This window comes from Paramormyrops kingsleyae, chromosome 24, assembly GCF_048594095.1.
Source record: "Paramormyrops kingsleyae isolate MSU_618 chromosome 24, PKINGS_0.4, whole genome shotgun sequence".
Taxonomy (NCBI): domain Eukaryota; kingdom Metazoa; phylum Chordata; class Actinopteri; order Osteoglossiformes; family Mormyridae; genus Paramormyrops; species Paramormyrops kingsleyae.
This window is the reverse complement of record NC_132820.1, coordinates 19,440,919-19,462,407: the sequence shown is the minus strand read 5'-3', so window position 1 is coordinate 19,462,407 and position 21,489 is coordinate 19,440,919. Positions and strand designations below refer to the sequence as shown.

Sequence of the window (21,489 nt, the reverse complement as noted above, 5' to 3'; positions counted from 1 at the left end):
AAAATGTTTGTGGTATCCATGTTTCGTATAGTAATGAAATGTATACACATGTCAGTTAAGTCATACATCTTGTCTTTATAGACTTTGAAGAGGTCTGTCGACAGAGGGATCAAAGGTGAATATTTTGAAGCTGCTGTCTACCACCAGTTGTTTGAGAATGACCGTGGAGAAGGTTTCAAGTGTACATGGTGTTTTAAATAAAGACTGACTATTGAGAAATGTTGATGCTATGAAAGTCATCTGTCACTTTTCTCTACAGATTTCTGCTGGAGAAAGACATTTCCAAGGAGAAAGTGATAAACGGTATGCTTTGTGCACTTCGAGAAGTGAGCATTGCCACTACATCAGTTTGCTATAGAAATAGAAGCTTAATATGTTAGTTGTTAAAATCTTATCTATCTGATTTAAGGTAACCCAGGGTTTTGGGTTACAATTTACTACCTGGAAGACTATTCCATATTTCAGCAGTATGCTGTAAATGCATTTGCTGTAGGAAGAGAAGCATAGTATTTTATAGGTGATTGTTATTGCTTAATATGTTATAGTTGGTAATCTTATCTAGGTCTGATTTAAAGGAACCTAGGGTTTTAGTTTGTGCTACAGTAGTACGAAGACTTTTCTGTACTGTAGGTACATGCTGTGTTAAAAAAAAAAGTGCTTCCTTAAATTTAATTTAAAATATTAAAATTAAGACTTGTTTATACAACAGCACATTGAATATATAGTGGCAGAGGTGCTTTTTCCTCAATATGGTAAATGGCCATGATATTGATTTTAAGGTATATTTGTGTCTGTGAGATTAGTAATTTGTAGCATTTGTAATAAATCGCATTGTAGTGACAGGAAAAATTGAAATACATGTGAGAAACCCATCCGTTCGTGTTGAGGTGAAGCTTATGTAATATTGTTTTGCAGTGTGACTTCACAGGTAAGTGTGTCATTTTAACAATGAAAGTCATGTTAGAGATTGATTGTAGGATAAGGATTGTAATGCTTCATAAAATGTTTAGTGTGTAAATTGTGGTTTACTGTCCAGACACTTCAATATTGATTTAGCTGCATCACTGATTCTAAGTAGCTGAGATGTGTCAGTGTACATAGTTCTCACAGAAAAACAGCATTGTAATTGCTTTAAGTAATGCATATCAATTAAACTTAGTTTTGTGATAACTGATAATTACTGAGTCACCACACACTGCACAACCATAAAATGTTTTCTACATGTAACCCATATGGAACACTGTTGGAAACTGGCAGAAGAGAAGACGCTATGAAGTTCCATCCAAGGAGGAACAACTTGACAGATGCATCATTCAAGCAGTTCATAAAATGTTTAGTGTGTAAATTGTGGTTTACTGTCCATACACTTCAATATTAATTTAGCTTCATCACTGATTCTTAGTAGCTGAGATGTGTCAGTGTACATAGTTCTCACAGAACAGCATTGTTATTGTTTTAATACATATCAATCAAAATTAGTTTTGTGATATCTAATAATTACTGAGTCACCACACACACTGCACGAGCATAAAATGTCTTCGACATGTAACCTGTATGGAACACTGTTGGAAACTGGCAGAAGAGAAGACGCTATGACGTTCCATCCAAGGAGGAACAACTTGACAGATGCATCATTCGAGCAGTTGTTTGAGGTGGTACTTTGCTGATGGTAACTCAGTGGTACCTTGCTTGTTGGGGATTTGAACCTGTGATTTTAAATTACAAGTGTACATCCCTAGCTATTAGGAAGTATAATTGAGATGTCAGTGCAAAGTAAGGTTGTAAGCAGGTGTGCCTTGTGTTGTCCCCCCCCCTTGTTCATTTGCAGATGCCTCGCACCAAGGCGTCCAAGCGTTCAGCAGCAGCGAAGAAGAGGCTGATGGACCGGCGGCGAGCTGCTGATAGTTTTGATGTGGCTATGACCGATGACGGGGTTACGTCTTTTCCCCCCTACCGGAATACCAAAAAGATCACGACTGTGACTTTCCCGACGAGCCACGACCAACAACCTGAGCAGGCCGTACAGCCGCGGCCTGACTCTGTCATGGCTATGACTGACGGGGTTATTTCTTTTCCCCCCTACTGGAATACCAAAAAGATCCAGACTGTGACTTTCCCGACGAGCCATGACCTCCAGGTTCCCACCCTGGGTGCCATTTGTAGGACTGATGACGAGTTGTATATGCCTTCTTTTTATAAAGACAAGGCTTTGACTGACGAGGTTGTGCAGCCACCTCCTAAAAGAAAGGCTGCAGCTATACAACCATCTAAACGACCATCTAAAAAACCATCCATGAGACCATCTAACTCAGCACTTGAAGTGTCAAACTCTGTTCCAAACAATTGTCCAAAGCGTTGTCCGAAGCGTTGTCCGAAGCGTTGCCGTTTGGCAAAAACATTGGCGAAACCCTTGGCGAAACCCTTGGCAAAACCCTTGGCAAAACCCTTGGCAAAACCCTTGCTAATGTCTGAACAACAAAGTGCCCTGGCTCAACAGCAGCATATGAACCCTGTAACTGTCTGTGCACCTACTCATTTTCCTCAGGCACGTACTGTGAGAGGCTCCTTCCATCAAGGACACCCACGATTTGGAGTCAACAGTAACAAGCAATGTGTTGCTAATAGTTTGATTGCTATAGTGACGTGTAAGGTAAAGAATGTTTTAACCTGGTCAGTCACAGACATTGATCAAGTGCTGCTGAATGGAGATGACCTCTACACCACCATCAGAGATGCTGGGAGAATTGGAGATGCTTCTGGGTATCTGTTTGTGAGAGATCTACCAACTGAGTACACATTGAATGGTGATAAATTTGAAATAAACTACCATGATGACATGTTTGTTGGCTTGTTTGGTGTGAGTGAATATGGAGATATGTGCAACATTCTCATGTCAGCTGATCAAGCGGTAAGAAGAGTATTCTCACTGTATGATGCGTGTCTTTTTACTCTTAAAGTAAATACATGTGCCATCATTAAGCAAGGGTCATGGTATGTGGTGATCGACTCCCATTCCCGACGAGGAGATGGAGCAAGCGACGCATCAGGCAGAAGTATATTGGTGTACCACTCTAACATAGATTCTTTGCTAGACCATGTGAATACCCTAGGACTGTCTTTAGATGCAACAGGGGAACAGTTTGAGATTACAGCTGTGAGTGTGACCAGTCGAAGCATCCTGCAGCAGCATCCAGATGGTAATTCCTCAGTCACCAGTCTCAACCAGCCTACCAGCATGTCAGACCATCCAGACGGTAACTCCTCAGTGACCAGAGTCAAGCAGTTTGCCAACATGTCAGAGAGCCAATATGGTTTGGTAAGGCCAAATGTGACAGACGATGCACAACCTGAGGTTGATATGCATGTGAGCAATGAAGGTGATGTAGTATTCATCAGTGAGCTATGCAATGAGCAGTTTTTGTTCAGTCCTTTGACAACACAGCAGCAAAGAAGCCTTTCCTGTAAGCTTGGTGTGGTGTATATTGATCATGGTCATGTAAACATGGCTGCACAGTTTCCAATGGGTGACCCTTGCAGAACGGTACCTATTACTGGTGATGGTAACTGCTTTTTCAGATCTCTGGCTTTTGCTATTACTGGAAATGAGAAAGAACACAGGAAAATTAGACGTGCTATTGTTGGTCACATACTAAAAAATCAATCCAGGTATGTTGCTTGTCTTAGGGAAGGTCACTCTTCTGTCACTGAGTATGTCACTGCATCACGGATGAAATATGTTGGTACTTGGGCATCTGAGGTAGAGATTCAAGCTGCCGCTGATCTGCTTGGTGTGCATATTTTCACATTCTCCAATAACAAATGGTTGAAGTACTCCACATGTATTGGTTCTGATCCGAGAGGTATGTACCTGAAACATTGTAATGAGTCACACTATGAGGCTGTAACTTGTGTGAAAGGGCGTGATACTGAGGGTTGTGCCAGACAATGCTCTGAAATTCACAATACAGCATCTGAAATGGCATCAAGTCGACGAAAACTGGAACGAGGCAAAAGACGGTATGAAGAAAGTATGGTGTACAAGGAGGAACAACTTGAGAGAAGCATAAAGCGCTACCATGAGGATGAAGTGTACAGAGAACATGTGAAACAGTCAAGTGTAAGTAAGTACGCAACAGACTTGGGTCACCGCAAACATATACAGCAGTCAAGTGTGAGTAAGTATGCGATAGATAATGAACACAGGCAACGTGTGCAGCAGTCGAGTGTGAGCAAGTATGCGACAGATAATGAACACAGGCAACGTGTGAAGCAGTCGAGTGTGAGCAAGTATGCGACAGATAATGAACACAGGCAACGTGTGAAGCAGTCGAGTGTGAGCAAGTATGCGACAGATAATGAACACAGTCAACGTGTGAAGCAGTCGAGTGTGATTAAGTATGCAACAGACACTGAACACAGGCACCGTGTGAAGCAGTCAAGTATGCAGAAGTATGCAACTGACATTGAACACAGGCAACGTGTAAAAGACTGTATGGTTCGTAAGCATGCCACAAATGAAAGTTACAGAGAAGCTGTGAAGAAACAGAAATTTGAAGCCTACCATTGTAATCCAGTATACCAATCAGCTCAGAAGCAAAGTTGCAGTAATAGATATAAGACAGACAGCTGTTATGCCACTGCAGTGAAAAGCAGAAATACTGGAAAACGGACTAAAGAGAAGGATAACAGAAAAGACATTAAGTATGTGATTGAACAGTTTAGACAGAAAATAACTAAAGGCCCAGAATACATTTGTTCAGTGTGTCATCGATTGCTATTTAAACACCAAGTTCTGATTTGCAAGAAAGATGAGTACTTCAAAAAATCACAGGCAATTGCGTTAGTGGCATCACAGTGTATAACTGAGACATACTTGCATAAATGTGTAGATATGTGTTCTGATGATTGTAGCAGTGTTATTGGCTCTAGAGGTTCCTTGTGGATCTGCCACACGTGTCACAGAAAGATTCTTGATGGGAAACTGCCAGCAGAGAGTGTTGCAAACAATCTAGCTTTAGACCCAGTCCCTGTAGAGTTACAGCGTCTAAATTCACTGGAACAACATCTGATTGCTATGCATATTCCTTTCATGAGAATTGTCTCTTTGCCAAAAGGTGGACAAAATGGTGTTCATGGTCCTGTGACTTGTGTCCCATCTAGTGTTCCAAATGTAGCTGAAGTTTTACCAAGAGTCAACAATGATGACCTTATGATTCGTGTAAAGTTGAAGCGGAAGTTAACTTACAAAGGGCATTACAAATATGAATTTGTGCATCTAGAAAAAATAAAGAAGGCTTTGGTGTATCTTACAGAAAATAACCAATTTTACAGCAATGTGCAGTTTAACAATGACTGGATCAATCCCCTGCAGAAAACTAAAGAAATACTTGGTGATGTAAGTGACATACATGCAAATGAAGACTGTAATGAAAATAACATGGAGGATGAGGAAATGGATGAAACTATGCATGATAGACAACAACATGGCATGTATATGGATACGTGTCTTCAACCTGTAGACATAGCACAAGAGATCTTGGATCAGCACTTTGATGGAATCATGTCTATGGCACCTGCAGAAGGAAACAATCCAGTGAGGCTTCTAACTGATGAGTCAAATGAAGCTAAATGTTTTCCAGTCCTATTCCCAAAAGGAACAGGTACTTTTCATGAGAGAAGGAAGGAAAAACTGACACTGTGTAGGTATTTAAATACAAGAATTCTTAATGCAGATGGACGTTTTGGAAAAAACTTAGACTATATATTTTATGGGCAGTATTTGTCTGAGCTTCAGCAGGTTGTGTCAAATGTGTCAATTGCTGTGAGAAAAGGCTATGATGCACGGGATAAGTGTCCTGTCACATCAGAAACTTTGACAAATAAGGAGGCTCTACAAAAGATGTTCAATTTTGATGAAGGTTATAAATTTCTAAGACCAATCAGAGGCACCCCTGTTTTTTGGCAAAGTGTTCAGAAAGATTTGTTTGCGATGGTAAGACAGCTTGGTATTCCCACATGGTTTTGCTCCTTTTCTTCTGCTGATTTACGTTGGACAGAAATGATAACAGCAATCTTCAAACAAGATGGCATAGATGCATCAAGTGCTGAGCTCGACTGGTCAGAAAGGTGTGCACTGTTGAAAAACAATCCTGTGACAGCTGCCAGAATGTTTGACTATCGATTCCACTGCTTCCTGAAAGATGTCATCATGTCAGAAGCACAACCCATTGGCAAAATAGTTGACTATTTCTACAGAATAGAATTTCAGCAACGGGGATCACCTCACACTCACTGTTTGTTTTGGGTGGAAGATGCACCTAAGGTTGGCAAAGATGATGAAGATGAAGTATCAGCTTTCATTGATCACTATGTGACATGTGAAATGCCAGAGGGTAACGATGAAATGCATGAAATTGTATGTAGTGTACAGCAACATAGTAAGAGGCACTCAAAAACATGCAAGAAAAAAGGGAAAACTTGTAGATTCAATTTCCCACGTCCTCCAAGCAACAGAACATTTGTGTCATCATGCAAACTTGGAGATGGTGAGACAGACGGACAGCCCCTGAAAAAAGAAGTAGCAGATGCTATAATGAAAAAAGTGAAGGATGCTGTACTAAACCCTGAGGCCAACTATGACTCTGTTGATTCCTTATTTAGTACAATTGGTATCAGTCAGGAAATATTTGAAGCTGCGTACTCAAGAATCACAAAGAAAACTACCATTGTTCTTAAGAGGAGACCATGTGAAGTGTGGGTGAACCAATATAACAGAGACCTTTTACGCTGTTGGAATGCAAATATGGACATTCAGTTTGTGGTTGATGCATATTCATGTATTGTGTACATCATTTCCTACATTTCCAAAGCTGAGAGAGAGATGGGACTGCTACTGGCTAATGCTCAGAAAGAGGCCACCCAGCAAGGTAACCTTGATGCAAAAGAAGCTCTTCGGCAACTTGGCAGCGTTTTCCTACACAATCGTGAAGTTTCAGCTCAGGAAAGTGTTTATCGTCTGACTAACATGAGGTTGAAAGAGGGATCACGAAAGGTGCAGTTTATCCCAACCGGAGAAAATGTGGTAAAAATGAGCCTTCCATTGAACGTCATACGGAAGAAAGCTGAGTGTGAGAATGAGGATGAACAAGGAATTTGGATGAACAGTATCACTGATAGATATAAAGCCAGACCAGAAACAGAAGCGTTTGCAGGAATGTGCCTGGCGACATTTGCATCTGAGTACAGAATACTATCTAAGTCTCAAAGCTCATGCCCTGGAAGTGTGCAGTTGGACAGAAAATTAGGATTTGTGAAAAAAAGGACACGCACAGATGGAGCTGTTGTTCGGTATGCTCGCTTTTCACCCACAAAGGACCCAGAAAAATATTACTACAGCATTTTGCAACTTTTTCTGCCACATTATTTCGATGCACAGTTAAAACCTTCTACTTTTGGCAGTTACCAGGAATTCTATGAGACTGGTTGTGTCAAGTTTGTTGATGATGAATTGCATTCAGTGAAACTGGTTGTGGAGTCAAACATGTCAAGTTTTGAAAAGGAATCACGTGCAATAGACAAAGCTCAGGAAGACCTACAGCTGCATGGTGCAATGGAAGATGCTTGGGCAGAGATTTGTCCAGAGACTGAACGTGAACGGTTAGAGTGTCTTGCCAGCAAATGCAACATTACACCAGAAATGAGAGAAAAACGTGATGAGATACCAGATTTGTTACCAAGACTGAGTCGCTATATGTTACATGACAATCCTTGTGGTATGTCCAGGCAGGAAGCGTTGGCTTTGCTTCGCTCACTGAATAACAAGCAATCTGAGATTTTTTACAAAATACGAAACTGGTGTTTACTGAAGGCGCGTGGTGAAAACCCAGAACCATTTCATGTATTCATATCTGGACCTGGAGGTGTGGGCAAGTCAGTCTTGATCAAAGCAATACAGTATGAGGCAGCTCATGTCTTGCGTCAGTTGTCACATAATCCAGATGAGACACATGTGTTACTGACTGCTCCAACTGGAGTTAGTGCTTACAACATAAAAGCTGCAACAATACACACCTGTTTCCATATTGCAACAGATGTAAAGTTGCCATATGAACCACTTGGAGATGAAAAAATAAATTCATTGAGAGCTGAACTGGGAAACCTGCAGATATTGATTATAGATGAAATTTCAATGGTTGATCACAAGCTGCTTGCGTATATTCATGGCAGATTAAGACAAATCAAACAAATTGGAGATTATTCTGCTTTTGGAAATGTTTCAATCATTGCTGTTGGAGATTTCTACCAACTTTGTCCTGTGAAAGGGAAAGCTTTGTATACTGAGGGTAAAGGTGTGAATCTATGGCAGAATCATTTTGCTATGGTGGAGCTCACTGAAATTATGAGACAGAAAGATATGGAGTTTGCACAGTTGCTGAATCGACTAAGGAAACGCAAAAGGGGTGATGCAATGCTGGAGGAAGACATTGCTATGCTGAAACTACGTGTGACAGGCGAAGGACAAGACAGTACTGGTCTTCATATTTATGCAACCAATGATGAAGTTGATCAGCATAACTACCATATGCTGCGGAAGATCTGCTCAGACCATGTCATCATTCATGCTCAGGATTTTGAAAGGGTTGCTGCAACTGGCAGACTGGAAAGGAAACATGGACATCATGCCAATGTTCAGAAGACATGTCTCCCAGAATCACTACATGTAGGTGTCAATGCACGAGTAATGCTGCTGAAAAACATTGATGTTTCAGACGGCCTGGTAAATGGTGCATTTGGTACAGTCAGTGACATCTGCTTTGATACTGATGAGGATTTTCCATCAGAGATATACATCACATTTGACAATAAAGCAGCTGGAAAGTCACTCAGGGGAAAGAAGCCATGCCTCAAAGTAGGGTTGGACAAAGCTACACGAATCAAACCAGAGGAGGAGAGAGTGACAAACAGTGGTGGAACACGAAGGCAGTTTCCACTGAAATTAGCTTGGGCTTGTACAGTACACAAGGTACAAGGTCTGACAGTGGATAAGGCTGTTGTATCACTAAAGAAGATATTTGCAGCTGGACAAGCGTATGTAGCATTAAGCCGTGTGACTTCTCTGGAAGGCCTCATAATAGAAGACTTTAAGGAGACTGCTATATATGCAAAACAAGACATTGAGACTGCAATGCAAAGCATGCCTGCGTTTATTGATCCTGTCATGGAAGTGCCATCATCATGCAAAATTCTCCTACATAATGTTGAAGGACTTACCTGTCACCTGGATGACCTAAAGCAAGACAGAAGGTATATGGAAGCTGATATCATCTGCTTGACAGAGACATGGTTAAATTTGGAGGAAGACACAGAAGATGTACAGCTGCCTGGATTTTCATACCATGGGAAGCCCAGACATCAGGCATATGATGGTAGTGATGCTATCTTTGCTGAACTGAAGAAGCAACAACATGGTGGTGTGGGTTTGTATTATAAAGAACATACCAACTGTACTGTGACTGATGTGCAGTGTGTCAACATTGAGTGTGTGCAGTTCAGTGTGGGCCTACTAAGAACAACAGTCTTGGTACTATACAGACCACCCTCATATAATCTGACAATCTTTCAGAAGAACCTGATGCAGTTGATCACTCGGTTGGACAGTGTGGAAGGTGGAAAAATCATCATGGGCGACTTCAATGAAAATCTTTTGCAAGTGAGTACAATTGCTAATTTTATGGAAGAACAGGGGTATGCTCAACTTGTGAAAGAAGCAACCACTGGGAAAGGCACTTTGATTGATCATGTGTATGTGAAAGACATTGTGACTAACAGCATCTTTGTTTCAGTAATGCCAACATATTTCAGCCATCATGAATGTGTAGTGCTACATTATCTATAAGAAACTGTATAAATAAACAAAAAAAATTGTCATGCAGTGAATCATTTGGCAGCAAGTACAATTGCTAATTTTATGGAAAAACATGGGTATGCTCAACTTGTGAAAGAAGCAACTACTGAGAAAGGCACTTTGATTGATCATGTGTATGTGAAAGACATTTTGACTAACAGAATTTTTGTTTCAGCAATGCCGATGTATTTCAGCCATCATGAATGTGTGGTGCTACATTATCTAGCCATCAGTAGCTACCACTGGGGTTGCCAGTAGGCTGTGGGCGGCTAAGACTGGGGTTGGCCTTCAGAACGCTGCAACTGGGTCTCAGAGGTTAGCAGTGGAGCTGGTGTTTCAGGGCTTGGCATTTAGCCTGAGGCTGATGTTGGGCTTTGGGGGTTGGGGTCGACCTTGAGGTGCCTGTTGCTAGGCCTGCACCTGGTACCATGCTTTAGGTGGCTGCAGCTGGGCTTCAGTGAGCTGGTACTAGGGCTGAGGCAGGGGGGACTAAAGCTGGACATGGCGGCCTGTTGCTGGGGAGTAGTATGAGGTGGGCTGATTGGGTTACCACTAGGCATAGGACTAAGGTTACGGGAGGGTCACTAGCGCTAGGCATAAGGGGGCTAGGATGGGGCACCTGGCACTAGGGGCTGGTGTGGGGGCTATGGGAAGATTAGGACAGAGCAAGCAATGTGGGCTTTGAAAAGGGAGGTAATGTGCTCTGTCAAGTACCTCACAACAGCAGTATCCCAAAATTTTGAAATGCTATAAATTAAAAAAAAAGAATTTTTAGATATCCTGCAATATATTTGATTATTCATAAAAATTATTCTTGTATACATAAGAAATTATGTGTTGTGGGCCAGTACACTGCACTGAACCTTTTTACAAAGCACCACACCTTTCAAAAATGTAAATGTATAGTTTTGTATACAACATGTTAGCTACCACTAAGCATAGGCTAATCTTAGGGGAGGGGTGTTGGGCTTCAGCTTCTGGGACAGGGGGCCTAGGGCTGGGGCTGGGTGGGAAGCAGGGGAGGATGGGGCATCTGGCACTGGGGGTGGGTGTGTGGGCTAGGGGAAGATTAGCACAGAGGACACAACATGGGCTTGTAAAACGGAGGTAATGTGCTCTGTCAAGTGCCTCACAACAGCAGTATGCCAAACTTGTTGATGGTATGAATTTTCCACAAAAACATAAATAATTTTAGATGTCCTGTGATTTAATTGACTATTCATGAAATGCATTATTGCCTATATAGAAATTTTGTGTTGTGGGGCAGTACAGTGCACTGAACCTCTTTACACAGCACCACACACTTGGAAAATGTAAATGTGTAGTTGTTTATATAACATAGAATATATAATTACAATGAATTAAAAGTAAGGAAATGAAGAAGTACCATCAGATGTAGACAGTACCAAACTAATGTCTTGTACTGCAAAACATGCTAAAAAGACAGAATTTCACAGAGCACGGCTTTGATCAAAAAGAATGGTGAGAGGGCGAACAGGCACAGACCATCTATGGGCTAAGGTAAGACCATATACTGACGTCTGTCTGTATAGTGTTGTACAGTGTACTTTCATACTGTAAAAGGAAATGTTGCAGATATGTACACTGACTGTATTATGGTATTATGTATATGATGCATTTTTTGCAGTAATGTGTATGTTTTGTGTCCTTCTTCAAACAGCTAAAATGAAGTAACACTAAACAGTCATACATGTGGATGACCTAAAATCTAACTGGGAAAGCTGGGCAGTGAGTGTGAGACATTTATCTAGACACAGTGGATGTGCCATGACTGGGTGGGCAAAGCAAAGGTGCGTCAGTGACAGTTTTCTCACTTAACATGGGCATGTTAGTTAAAACATGCCAGTTTGCAGTGTATGAGCTTATAAATTGTGTAACTAAGTATTGTCAGAAATCGCTACTACATTGTTATATTTCAGATTTTAACCTGCCTTCTCCTATGTATAACCTCAGGTCACTAAGGCACAACTGTCATGTGCTTCCCTGATGATCAAGCTAAGTCACATCTGTCTGTCCAAGCTCTGCTATACTGCATCCTTCGTCATACAGCTGTACATTGGGAGTGTGACACATCACACTGAATGCTACATGGTCAGAGGAGCAGGCGCTGACCTTGTGAGTTTGCCTTTTTCAGAGGTTTCTTCCTCTTTGGTGTAGTTCTAGTTTTACTCTGTCAGTGTTTGTCTAACTTACATGCCAGTTTATGCCTTTAATCTTTTCCAGCACCTGCTGTTGATGACACTGACCACATGCCCACCACATCAAGTTTCGTTAACACATCACACTGCCTGGTACGTTGGAACAATTAGATGCGCTGGCCTGGTGAGTTTACCGCTTTGAAAGATTATTTTGTCTGTGAAGTAGTTTTACTTTACAACTGCAAGTGTCTGATTGGCTGACATGCAGCTTTCTGGTTTTACTCTCTTTTCCAGTGCCTTATCTTCATATCAGTGACACCATACTCACCACATCAAGTTTCCCTGCGCCCATTTTGTCAACAACCAAAGCGTTCTCTAAAGCACTCAGAGACTGCACACAGACAGTATGAACTACAAACAGATACCTGAAGTGAAATGCATCAGAAATCATCTCCACACACTATAGTCTGACAGCAAAGGTACTTTGAGTAAAATGTGCTGTCGCTTGTGGATGTTTATTGCTGTGATGTCGCACAATTTTTTTGTAGTATTTATTAAGTTATTTTCACTTTTACTCTGCAATAACAAAACATTAATGATGTGTTGTAACAGTTCTGTACTACATAATATGTTACATAATTTACAGTCATGATACCATGGTTAAATTGATGTCAAAATAACGGTCCAGCTTTGTTTGTGATGCCTGTCTTGACTTACACTAAATTGTATATTCAAAAGAATATTGCCATGTTGGGAGTTTTGTAGTATATATATATATGAGTGCTACTATCACACTTTGTGGTCTTTATACACTGTTTATGTAAGAATGCTATGCACATCATATGCAAAATATTATGTCAATTGTTCTGGCTAAACTATTGTGGTCTCAATGTACTTTTTCAGCCTCATCAAACAATGACACAAACCTAAATGTTTGCCTAAGACAGATGTATTTAATTGCAATTTTACAATGTGTATAATGTGTTTTCCATTATGTCTCTAATGAGTAATAATAAATATTATAATCATTAATACAGTCATCATTATTAAGCATGTTAAATACACATGTAAATGTCAGAATAAATTTCAATTACGGTAGGTGAAACAGGCAGTAAAGGAAATATACGTACAAAAAGTATTACAATGTCCTGAACAACATTTAAGGAAAAACATACTACAATATAATGACATTATATAGTAAATGGCCATAATGTATAATATTAGCCTGCTGTATGCATGCAGTCCCTGGTGTGGCAGTTTGACTACTGCCATTAGCAGAAGCAGCCTTAGTACACCAATATAGGATAAAATATAGAACCCTTTGGTGAAGTGCCTCAGCCCAAGACAATGTATGGTTTGTGTCAGATGGTCTAAGTAGTCGGTAGAAATAGGCACCTGCATACCTAATATTTTAAGTCTAGATCATAAAAGTTAAGCTTACTTTATATTACCTCAGTGAACACATGCTGTCTTGTATATTCAAAACAACAGTGGCTTACTACATTTGTAAAGTATTCTTCTAGACATAAGAAGCCCTAAAAGAATTTAATGTCATTAATGAAATAGAGGACGAACTCCACCTGCTGGCGAATCTATCAAAAAAATCCAAAAAAGTGCAATATAAATAGAGCACCATCTCCACCTACTGGCCAATTTAATACAAAAAAATGAAAAATCTGCAATATATACTGCCTGGCTTATAAATAAAATCTGATAATTTTCTATAAGTCAAATAGCAGAAAAATGAAAGGAGCTTAAAAATATGGACTGAGGTGAAGGGAAAGTTAATTCCTTGAAAGTATTATGAAGGATATTTCAGCTGAATTAGCCAAGGTAGGTATTAGACATACTAGGACAGTGGCTGTACCGCTCCAGATTGACTGATCGCCACCAAACTTGGAAGATCTGTCTGTAGTCCAGTCATACAGAAGTGAATCAAATTTTGTAAGGATCGGATGAAGCATGTCTGAGATTTAGCTGTTTGAATGAAATGGGAATGGAAATGTTGTGGCCAGCAGGTGGAGTCAGCGCTCCATTTTAGAAATGATATTAAATGCTTTCTGACCTTCTCATTTGTAAATGAAGTCTGATAATGTTGTATAAGGCAAATTGTTGAAAAATGAAAGGAACTTAAAAATATGGACTAAGGTGTAGGGAAAGGTAAAAATTCTTTGAATGATTTATGAGAAAGAAGGACATTTCAGCTGAATTTGCTAAGGTGGGTCTTAGACATAAATGGACAGTAGCTGTAGCGCCCCCATTAGACCGATCGGCACCAAATTTGCAGGGTCTGTCTGAGGTGCAGTCCTACATTAGTGGGTCAAATTTGGTGATGATCAGATGAAGTATGCCTCTGATTTAGCTGTTTGATTGAAATGATCATGGAAATGCTGTAGTTTCAGTGTGGCTGGTGGCTATACTGTACAGGCAAGTGAAGTTATCTTTATAAATTATACATATGGGCAGTGTCCTGATTTTTCTACTACCAGATTGACCTACTTAGGATGGACATTGCAGGAGTTACAGTAATATGTTATTTATTAAGTTTTTAAATATGACAAGGGAATGCAAATGACTATCATGGGACATTGCATATTTCTTGATTTGACATGACTCACAGAACTTGCAGGGCAAAAGATTTTAACCAGTAATATGTCACTGGATCAAAAATGAGATAAATGTAAGTTGAGCTGATTTTGCAGTTTATACAGTGATGTTATATTGCTGTAGCACCCCCGTTTGACTGATCGGCACCAAATTTGGAGGGCCCTTCTCCAGTAATATCCTACATTATATATTTAAATTTGATGATGATTGGTTGAGGCAGGCCTGAGATATAGCTGTCTGATTGAAATGGGTGTGGCACCACTATGGTTTGGGTGTGGCTGGTGGCCATACCTCATGGAAAGTTTATGATTTTTTTAATAATTTTATATAGGGACTGTCTCCTAATTTAAATGATACCAGATTTGTGTAGGTTTGGTGAAAATCCTAGGAGGATAAGAAAAAAGTACTGTTTTAAGACTTTTACAAAATAGGCAAAAATGGCAAGAGATATGATGAAGTTCTTTATACCATTAAATTTGTCATGAGCTAGTGGATAGCTTAAGCAACAATTGTCAATTTTATAATTAACAGTTCAGGAGAAATAGGCAGAAATGTGCTGTAGCGCCCCCATATGGCAGACTGACATGTCCTTTACAGGTTGGGCTCAGGGTCAGAATACAAATGTATAACCCAAATTTGGTTTGGATTGCTCATTGTTTAGCTGGTCAAATGGCTGCTTGATTTTGATTGGCTAATGGTGGCCAGGATTTTACAACTAATGACTGCCATTTTACTTCTCTGACTTCAGGCTTGTACATAGTACATATCTGCCAAATTTCAATTAGATTGGTTAAGGCAGTCAGGAGATATTGCCAGTTTTTAGTTGTAGCGCCCCCTATTGACGAAATGTGGGCCGCATTGTATGGTGCCCTCATAATAGAGCAGGGAGGTTGGATTGTAAGTTTGGTTCAGGTAGGCTAAGGTATGGAGAAGTTATAGCATTCAGACTGAAATAGGCCAAATTTAGGTGGGATTTGGGCATGGCTAGTGGCCATAAAATAGACAAATGTCAGACGTTCTTGAATATATTTTGATCAGCTCAGTAGACTGATCGGTTTGACACCTCATTTGTCTGATTTGGTTCAATATTGTAGGACTTGAAGGCAGAAGTCAGTTTCACAAATTATGCAAATTAGCAAAAAATCTAAGTAGGCGGAGCTTCATAGTCCAAATAGCCAGTTGGTAGAGCAAAGCTGTCTGTATCAGCAGAAAAAATAATTTCAATTATAGGACTAATAGGACAGGAGATATGGACTGAAACGCGTTGTGGGGCGCTAGAGCGCCCCCATCTGGCTGACAGGCCTGGGTCGGAGATTCTGAGTAGCGGGTAGGAATTGACATCATATTACCAAGTTTGGTTGGTCTAGCTCTTATGGTTTAGGCTGTACATTCAGTTTTAGGGCGCGAAAAATAATAATAATAAAGATAACTGCAAGCAGTGACAATCGGGTCCAAAGCAAATGGGCAGAAGCAATGAATAGTAATGAAGTGAATGGCATAAAATTAGAAGTTCACTAATTATTGTAAATGAAGTACAGACTGCAATTGATTAGCAATGCATTTAAATTGGCAGAAAATAGGAAATGCTTCTATGAGATGATACCTAAAATTTAAACATTACCGTGGAAATGTTTATCAAGGTACAATGAAGTGATAATGGTAGATGAGAAACCGAAGAGAAATGTGGTGACTAGCTGTTTGAGAAATATTGCAATTGCTGCAATGTACACAGGATGAAGTAATATTGAAGTTTGATAGATTTCTAAAAGTGAAATGGCAGTAATATATAAGCAGATAAAAAATATGGACTTAGATGAAGGGAAAGGTGATTAATATTTAAATGTTTAAATAAACAATAAGGAGATGTCAGCTGCATTAACCAAGGTTGTTAGACATATTAGGACAGTGGCTAAATTGTAAATGAAGTATAAACTGAAACTGATGGCCAATGCATAGAAATCGTCAGAAATAAGGAACATGGTAGATGAGAAAGAACGGACATGTGGTGACTAGCTTTTGGGAAAAATTGAAATTGCTGTAGTGTACATCACTGAAGTTTGATAGATTTCTAAAAGTCAAATGGCAGGAAAATTAAAGCAATTTTATAATATGGACTGAGATGAAGGGAAAGTTGATTAATATTTAAATATTTGATGACAAATAAATTAATTTCAGCTGCATTAACCAAGGTTGATGTTAGACATATTAGGACAGTGGCTAAATTTGAAATGAAGTACAGATTATAACTGATGGCCAATGCATTTAAATAGTCATAATGTAGGAAATGCTACTATGATAAGATACTTGACATTTTAACATTACCGTAGAAATGTTGATTAAGGTACGATAAAGGGAAGATGGTAGATGAGAAACAGAAGGGAAATGTGGTGACTAGCTGTTCAAAGAAATTGCAATTGCTGCAGTGTACACAGCCTGAAGTTTCACTGAACTTTGATACATTTCTAAAAGTGAAATGGCAGGAAAATGAAAGTGAATGAATATGTGATTAATCTTTGAAGGTTTGATGAAAAATAAAGAAATTTCAGCTACATTAACTCAGTTTTAGACATATTTCGACAGTGGCAGTAGCGCCCCCGTTTAACCGAATGTCACCAAAGTTTGATGGTCTATTCATAGTCCAGTGCTACAGAAGTGAGTCAAATTTTGTGCGAATTCGATGAAGTATCAATGAGGTTTAGCAGACTTGATGAATTCGGTATGGAAATAGTGAGGCCAGCAGGTGGAGTTAGCGCTACATTTGATAATTGGTAGTATGCAGTCCCTGGTGTGGCAGTTTGACTACTGCCATTAGCAGAAGCAGCCTTAGTACAACAATATAAGATACAATATATAACCATTTGGTGAAGTGCCTCAGCCCGAAAGAATTAGTTTTTTGTGTCAGATGGTCTAAGTAGACGGTAGAAATAGGAACCTGCATACCTAATATTTTAAGTCTAGATCATACAAGTTAAGCTTACTTTATAGTACCTCAGTGAACACATGCTGTCTTGTATATTAAAAAACAACAACAGTGGCTTACTGCATTTGTAAAGTATTGTTCTAGACATAAGATGCCCTGAAATAATTTAATGCCATTAATGATATACAGGACGAACTACACCTGCTGGCTAATCCATAAAAGAAATCCAAAAAACTGCAATATAAATAGAGCACCATCTCCAGCTACTGGCCAATTTAATACAAAAAAGCCAAAAATCTGCAATATATACTGCCTGGCTTATAAATAAAATCTGATAATTTTCTATAAGTCAAATAGCAGAAAAATGAAAGGAGCTTAAAAATATGGACTGAGGTGAAGGGAAAGTTAATTCCTTGAAAGTATTATGAAGGATATTTCAGCTGAATTAGCCAAGGTAGGTATTAGACATACTAGGACAGTGGCTGTACCGCTCCAGATTGACTGATCGCCACCAAACTTGGAAGATCTGTCTGTAGTCCAGTCATACAGAAGTGAATCAAGTTTTGTAAGGATCGGATGAAGCATACCTGAGATTTAGCTGTTTGAATGAAATGGGAATGGAAATGTTGTGGCCAGCAGGTGGAGTCAACGCTCCATTTTAGAAATACTATTTAATACTTTCAGGCCTTCTCATGTGTAAATGAAGTCTGATAATGTTGTATGAGGCAAATTGGTAAAAAATGAAAGGAAATTAAAAATATGGACTAAGGTGAAGGGAAAGGTAACAATTCTTTGAAGGTTTTATGAGAAAGAAGGACAATTCAGCTGAATCTGCAAAAGTGGCTCTTAGACATAATACATTGGCTGTAGTGCCCCCGTTTGACTGATCACCACCAAACTTAGATGGTCTTTCTGTAGTCCAGTGCTGCAGGAGTAAGTCAAATTTTGTGAGGATTGGGTGAAGCATGCCTGAGATTTAGCTGTTTGAATGAAATGGAAATGGAAATGTTGTGGCCAGCAGGTGGAGTCAGCGCTCCATTTTAGAAATGATATTAAATGCTTTCTGACCTTCTCATTTGTAAATGAAGTCTGATAATGTTGTATAAGGCAAATTGGTGAAAAATGAAAGGAACTTAAAAATATGGACTAAGGTGTAGGGAAAGGTAAAAATTCTTTGAAGGATTTATGAGAAAGAAGGACATTTCAGCTGAATTTGCTAAGGTCGGTCTTAGACATAAATGGACAGTAGCTGTAGCGCCCCCATTTGACCGATCGGCACCAAATTTGCAGGGTCTGTCTGAGGTGCAGTGCTACATTAGTGGGTCAAATTTGGTGATGATCAGATGAAGTATGCCTCTGATTTAGCTGTTTGATTGAAATGATCATGGAAATGCTGTAGGTTCAGTGTGGCTGGTGGCTATACTGTACAGGCAAGTGAAGTTATCTTTATAAATTATACATAGGGGCAGTGTCCTGATTTTTCTACTACCAGATTGACCTACTTAGGCTGGACATTGCAGTAGTTACAGTAATATGTTATTAATTAAGTTTTTAAATATGACAAGGGAATGCAAATGACTATCATGGGACATTGCATATTTCTTGATTTGACATGACTAACCGAACTTGCAGGGCAAAAGATTTTAACCAGTAATATGTCACTAGATCAAAAATGAGATAAATGTAAGTTGAGCTGATTTTGCAGTTTATACAGTGATGTTATATTGCTGTAGCACCCCCGTTTGACTGATCGGCACCAAATTTGGAGGGCCCTTCTCCAGTAATATCCTACATTATATATTTAAGTTTGATGATGATTGGTTGAGGCAGGCCTGAGATATAGCTGTCTGATTGAAATGGGTGTGGCACCACTATGGTTTGGGTGTGGCTGGTGGCCATACCTCATGGAAAGTTTATGATTTTTTTAATAATTTTATATAGGGACTGTCTCCTGATTTAAATGATACCAGATCTGTGTAGGTTTGGTGAAAATCCTAGGAGGATAAGAAAAAAGTACTGTTTTAAGACTTTTACAAAATAGGCAAAAATGGCAAGAGATATGATGAAGTTCTTTATACCATTAAATTTGTCATGAGCTAGTGGATAGCTTAAGCAACAATTGTCAATTTTATAATTAACAGTCCAGGAGAAATAGGCAGAAATGTGCTGTAGCGCCCCCATATGGCAGACTGACATGTCCTTTACAGGGTGGGCTCAGGGTCAGAATACAAATGTATAACCCAAATTTGGTTTGGATTGCTCATTGTTTAGCTGGTCAAATGGCTGCTTGATTTTGATTGGCTAATGGTGGCCAGGATTTTACAACTAATGACTGCCATTTTACTTCGCTGACCTCAGGCTTGTACATAGTACATATCTGCCAAATTTCAATTAGATTGGTTAAGGCAGTCAGGAGATATTGGCAGTTATTAGTTGTAGCGCCCCCTATTGATGAAATGTGGGCCGCATTGTATGTTGACCTCATAATAGAGCAGGGAGGTTGGATTGTAAGTTTGGTTCAGGTTGGCTAAGGTATGCAGAAGTTATAGCATTCAGACTGAAATAGGCCAAATTTAGGTGGGATTTGGGCATGGCTAGTGGCCATAAAATAGACAAATGTCAGACTTTCTTGAATCTATTTTGATCAGCTAAGTGGACTGATCGGTTTGACACCTCATTTGTCTGATTTGGTCCAATATTGTAGGACTTGAAGGCAGAAGTCAGTTTCACAAATTATGCAAATTAGCAAAAAATCTAAGTAGGCGGAGCTTCATAGTCCAAATAGCCAGTTGGTAGAGCAAAGCTGTCTGTATCAGCAGAAAAAATAATTTCAATTATAGGACTAATAGGACAGGAGCTATGGACTGAAACGCGTTGGGGGGCGCTAGAGCGCCCCCATCTGGCTGACAGGCCTGGGTCAGAGAATCTGAGTAGCGGGTAGGAATTGACATCATATTACCAAGTTTGGTTGGTCTAGCCCTTACGGTTTAGGCTGTGCATTCAGTTTTAGGGCGCGAAAAATAATAATAATAATAATAATAATAAAAGAGAAAAATCCTAAGAAAAACAATAATGGTCCATAAGCATTTCATGCTTTGGACCCTTAATAATAATAAAAGAGAAAAATCCTAAGAAAAACAATAATGGTCCATAAGCATTTCATGCTTTGGACCCTTAAATATATAAGCAAATTAAAAACATAGACTTAGATGAAGGGAAAGTTGATTAATATTTTAATGTTTAAATAAACAATAAGGAGATGTCAGCTGCATTAACACAGTTTTAGACATATTTCGACAGTGGCAGTAGCGCCCCCGTTTAACCGAATGTCAGCAAAGTTTGATGGTCTATTCGTAGTCCAGTGCTATAGAAGTCAGTCAAATTTTATGAGAATTAGATGAAGTATGAATGAGATTTAGCAGACTAAACAAATTCGGAATGGAAATAGCGTTGCTAGCAGGTGCAGTTAGCACATTTGATAAATGGTAGCATGCAGTCCCTGGTGTGGCAGCTTGACTACTGCCATTAGCAGAAGCAGCCTTAGTACAACAATATATGATATAATAAAGAACCTTTTGGTGAAGTGCCTCAGCCCAAAAGAATGTGTGGTTTGTGTCAGATGATCTAAGTAGACAGTAAAAATAGGCACCTGCATACCTAATATTTTAAGTCTAGATCATACAAGTTAAGCTTACTTTATAGTACCTCAGTGAACAAATGCTGTCTTGTATATTTAAAAAACAACAGTGGCTTACTACATTTGTAAAGTATTCTTCTAGACATGAGAAGCCCTGAAATAATTTAATGGCATTAATGAAATAGAGGACGAACTCCACCTGCTGGCGAATCTATAAAAAAAAATCTAAAAATGTGCAATATAAATAGAGCACCATCTCCAC

General features: G+C 39.4%; 1 protein-coding gene across 1 annotated transcript; it reads left to right on the top strand.

The window, feature by feature from the left end:
- The first annotated feature begins 259 nt into the window (after window positions 1–259).
- LOC140582147 (uncharacterized) lies at window positions 260–10,301 on the top strand. Its single transcript, XM_072706167.1, has 5 exons — window positions 260–303; window positions 1,829–2,908; window positions 3,185–3,316; window positions 4,505–9,841; window positions 10,131–10,301. The coding sequence occupies exons 2-5, from the start codon at window positions 1,829–1,831 to the stop codon at window positions 10,299–10,301; spliced, it is 6,720 nt and encodes a 2,239-aa protein (XP_072562268.1). The 5' UTR covers window positions 260–303.
- Window positions 10,302–21,489: the final 11,188 nt, after the last annotated feature.

Bases quoted from the DNA above. Each gene is read 5' to 3' on its own strand.
- LOC140582147 (XM_072706167.1), top strand. From the start codon at position 1,829: ATGCCTCGCACCAAGGCGTCCAAGCGTTCAGCAGCAGCGAAGAAGAGG. The intron at 2,909-3,184 runs GTAAGAAGAGTA...AGCATCCTGCAG, and splicing joins TCATGTCAGCTGATCAAGCG to CAGCATCCAGATGGTAATTC. The intron at 9,842-10,130 runs GTAATGCCAACA...TACATTATCTAG, and splicing joins CTAACAGCATCTTTGTTTCA to CCATCAGTAGCTACCACTGG.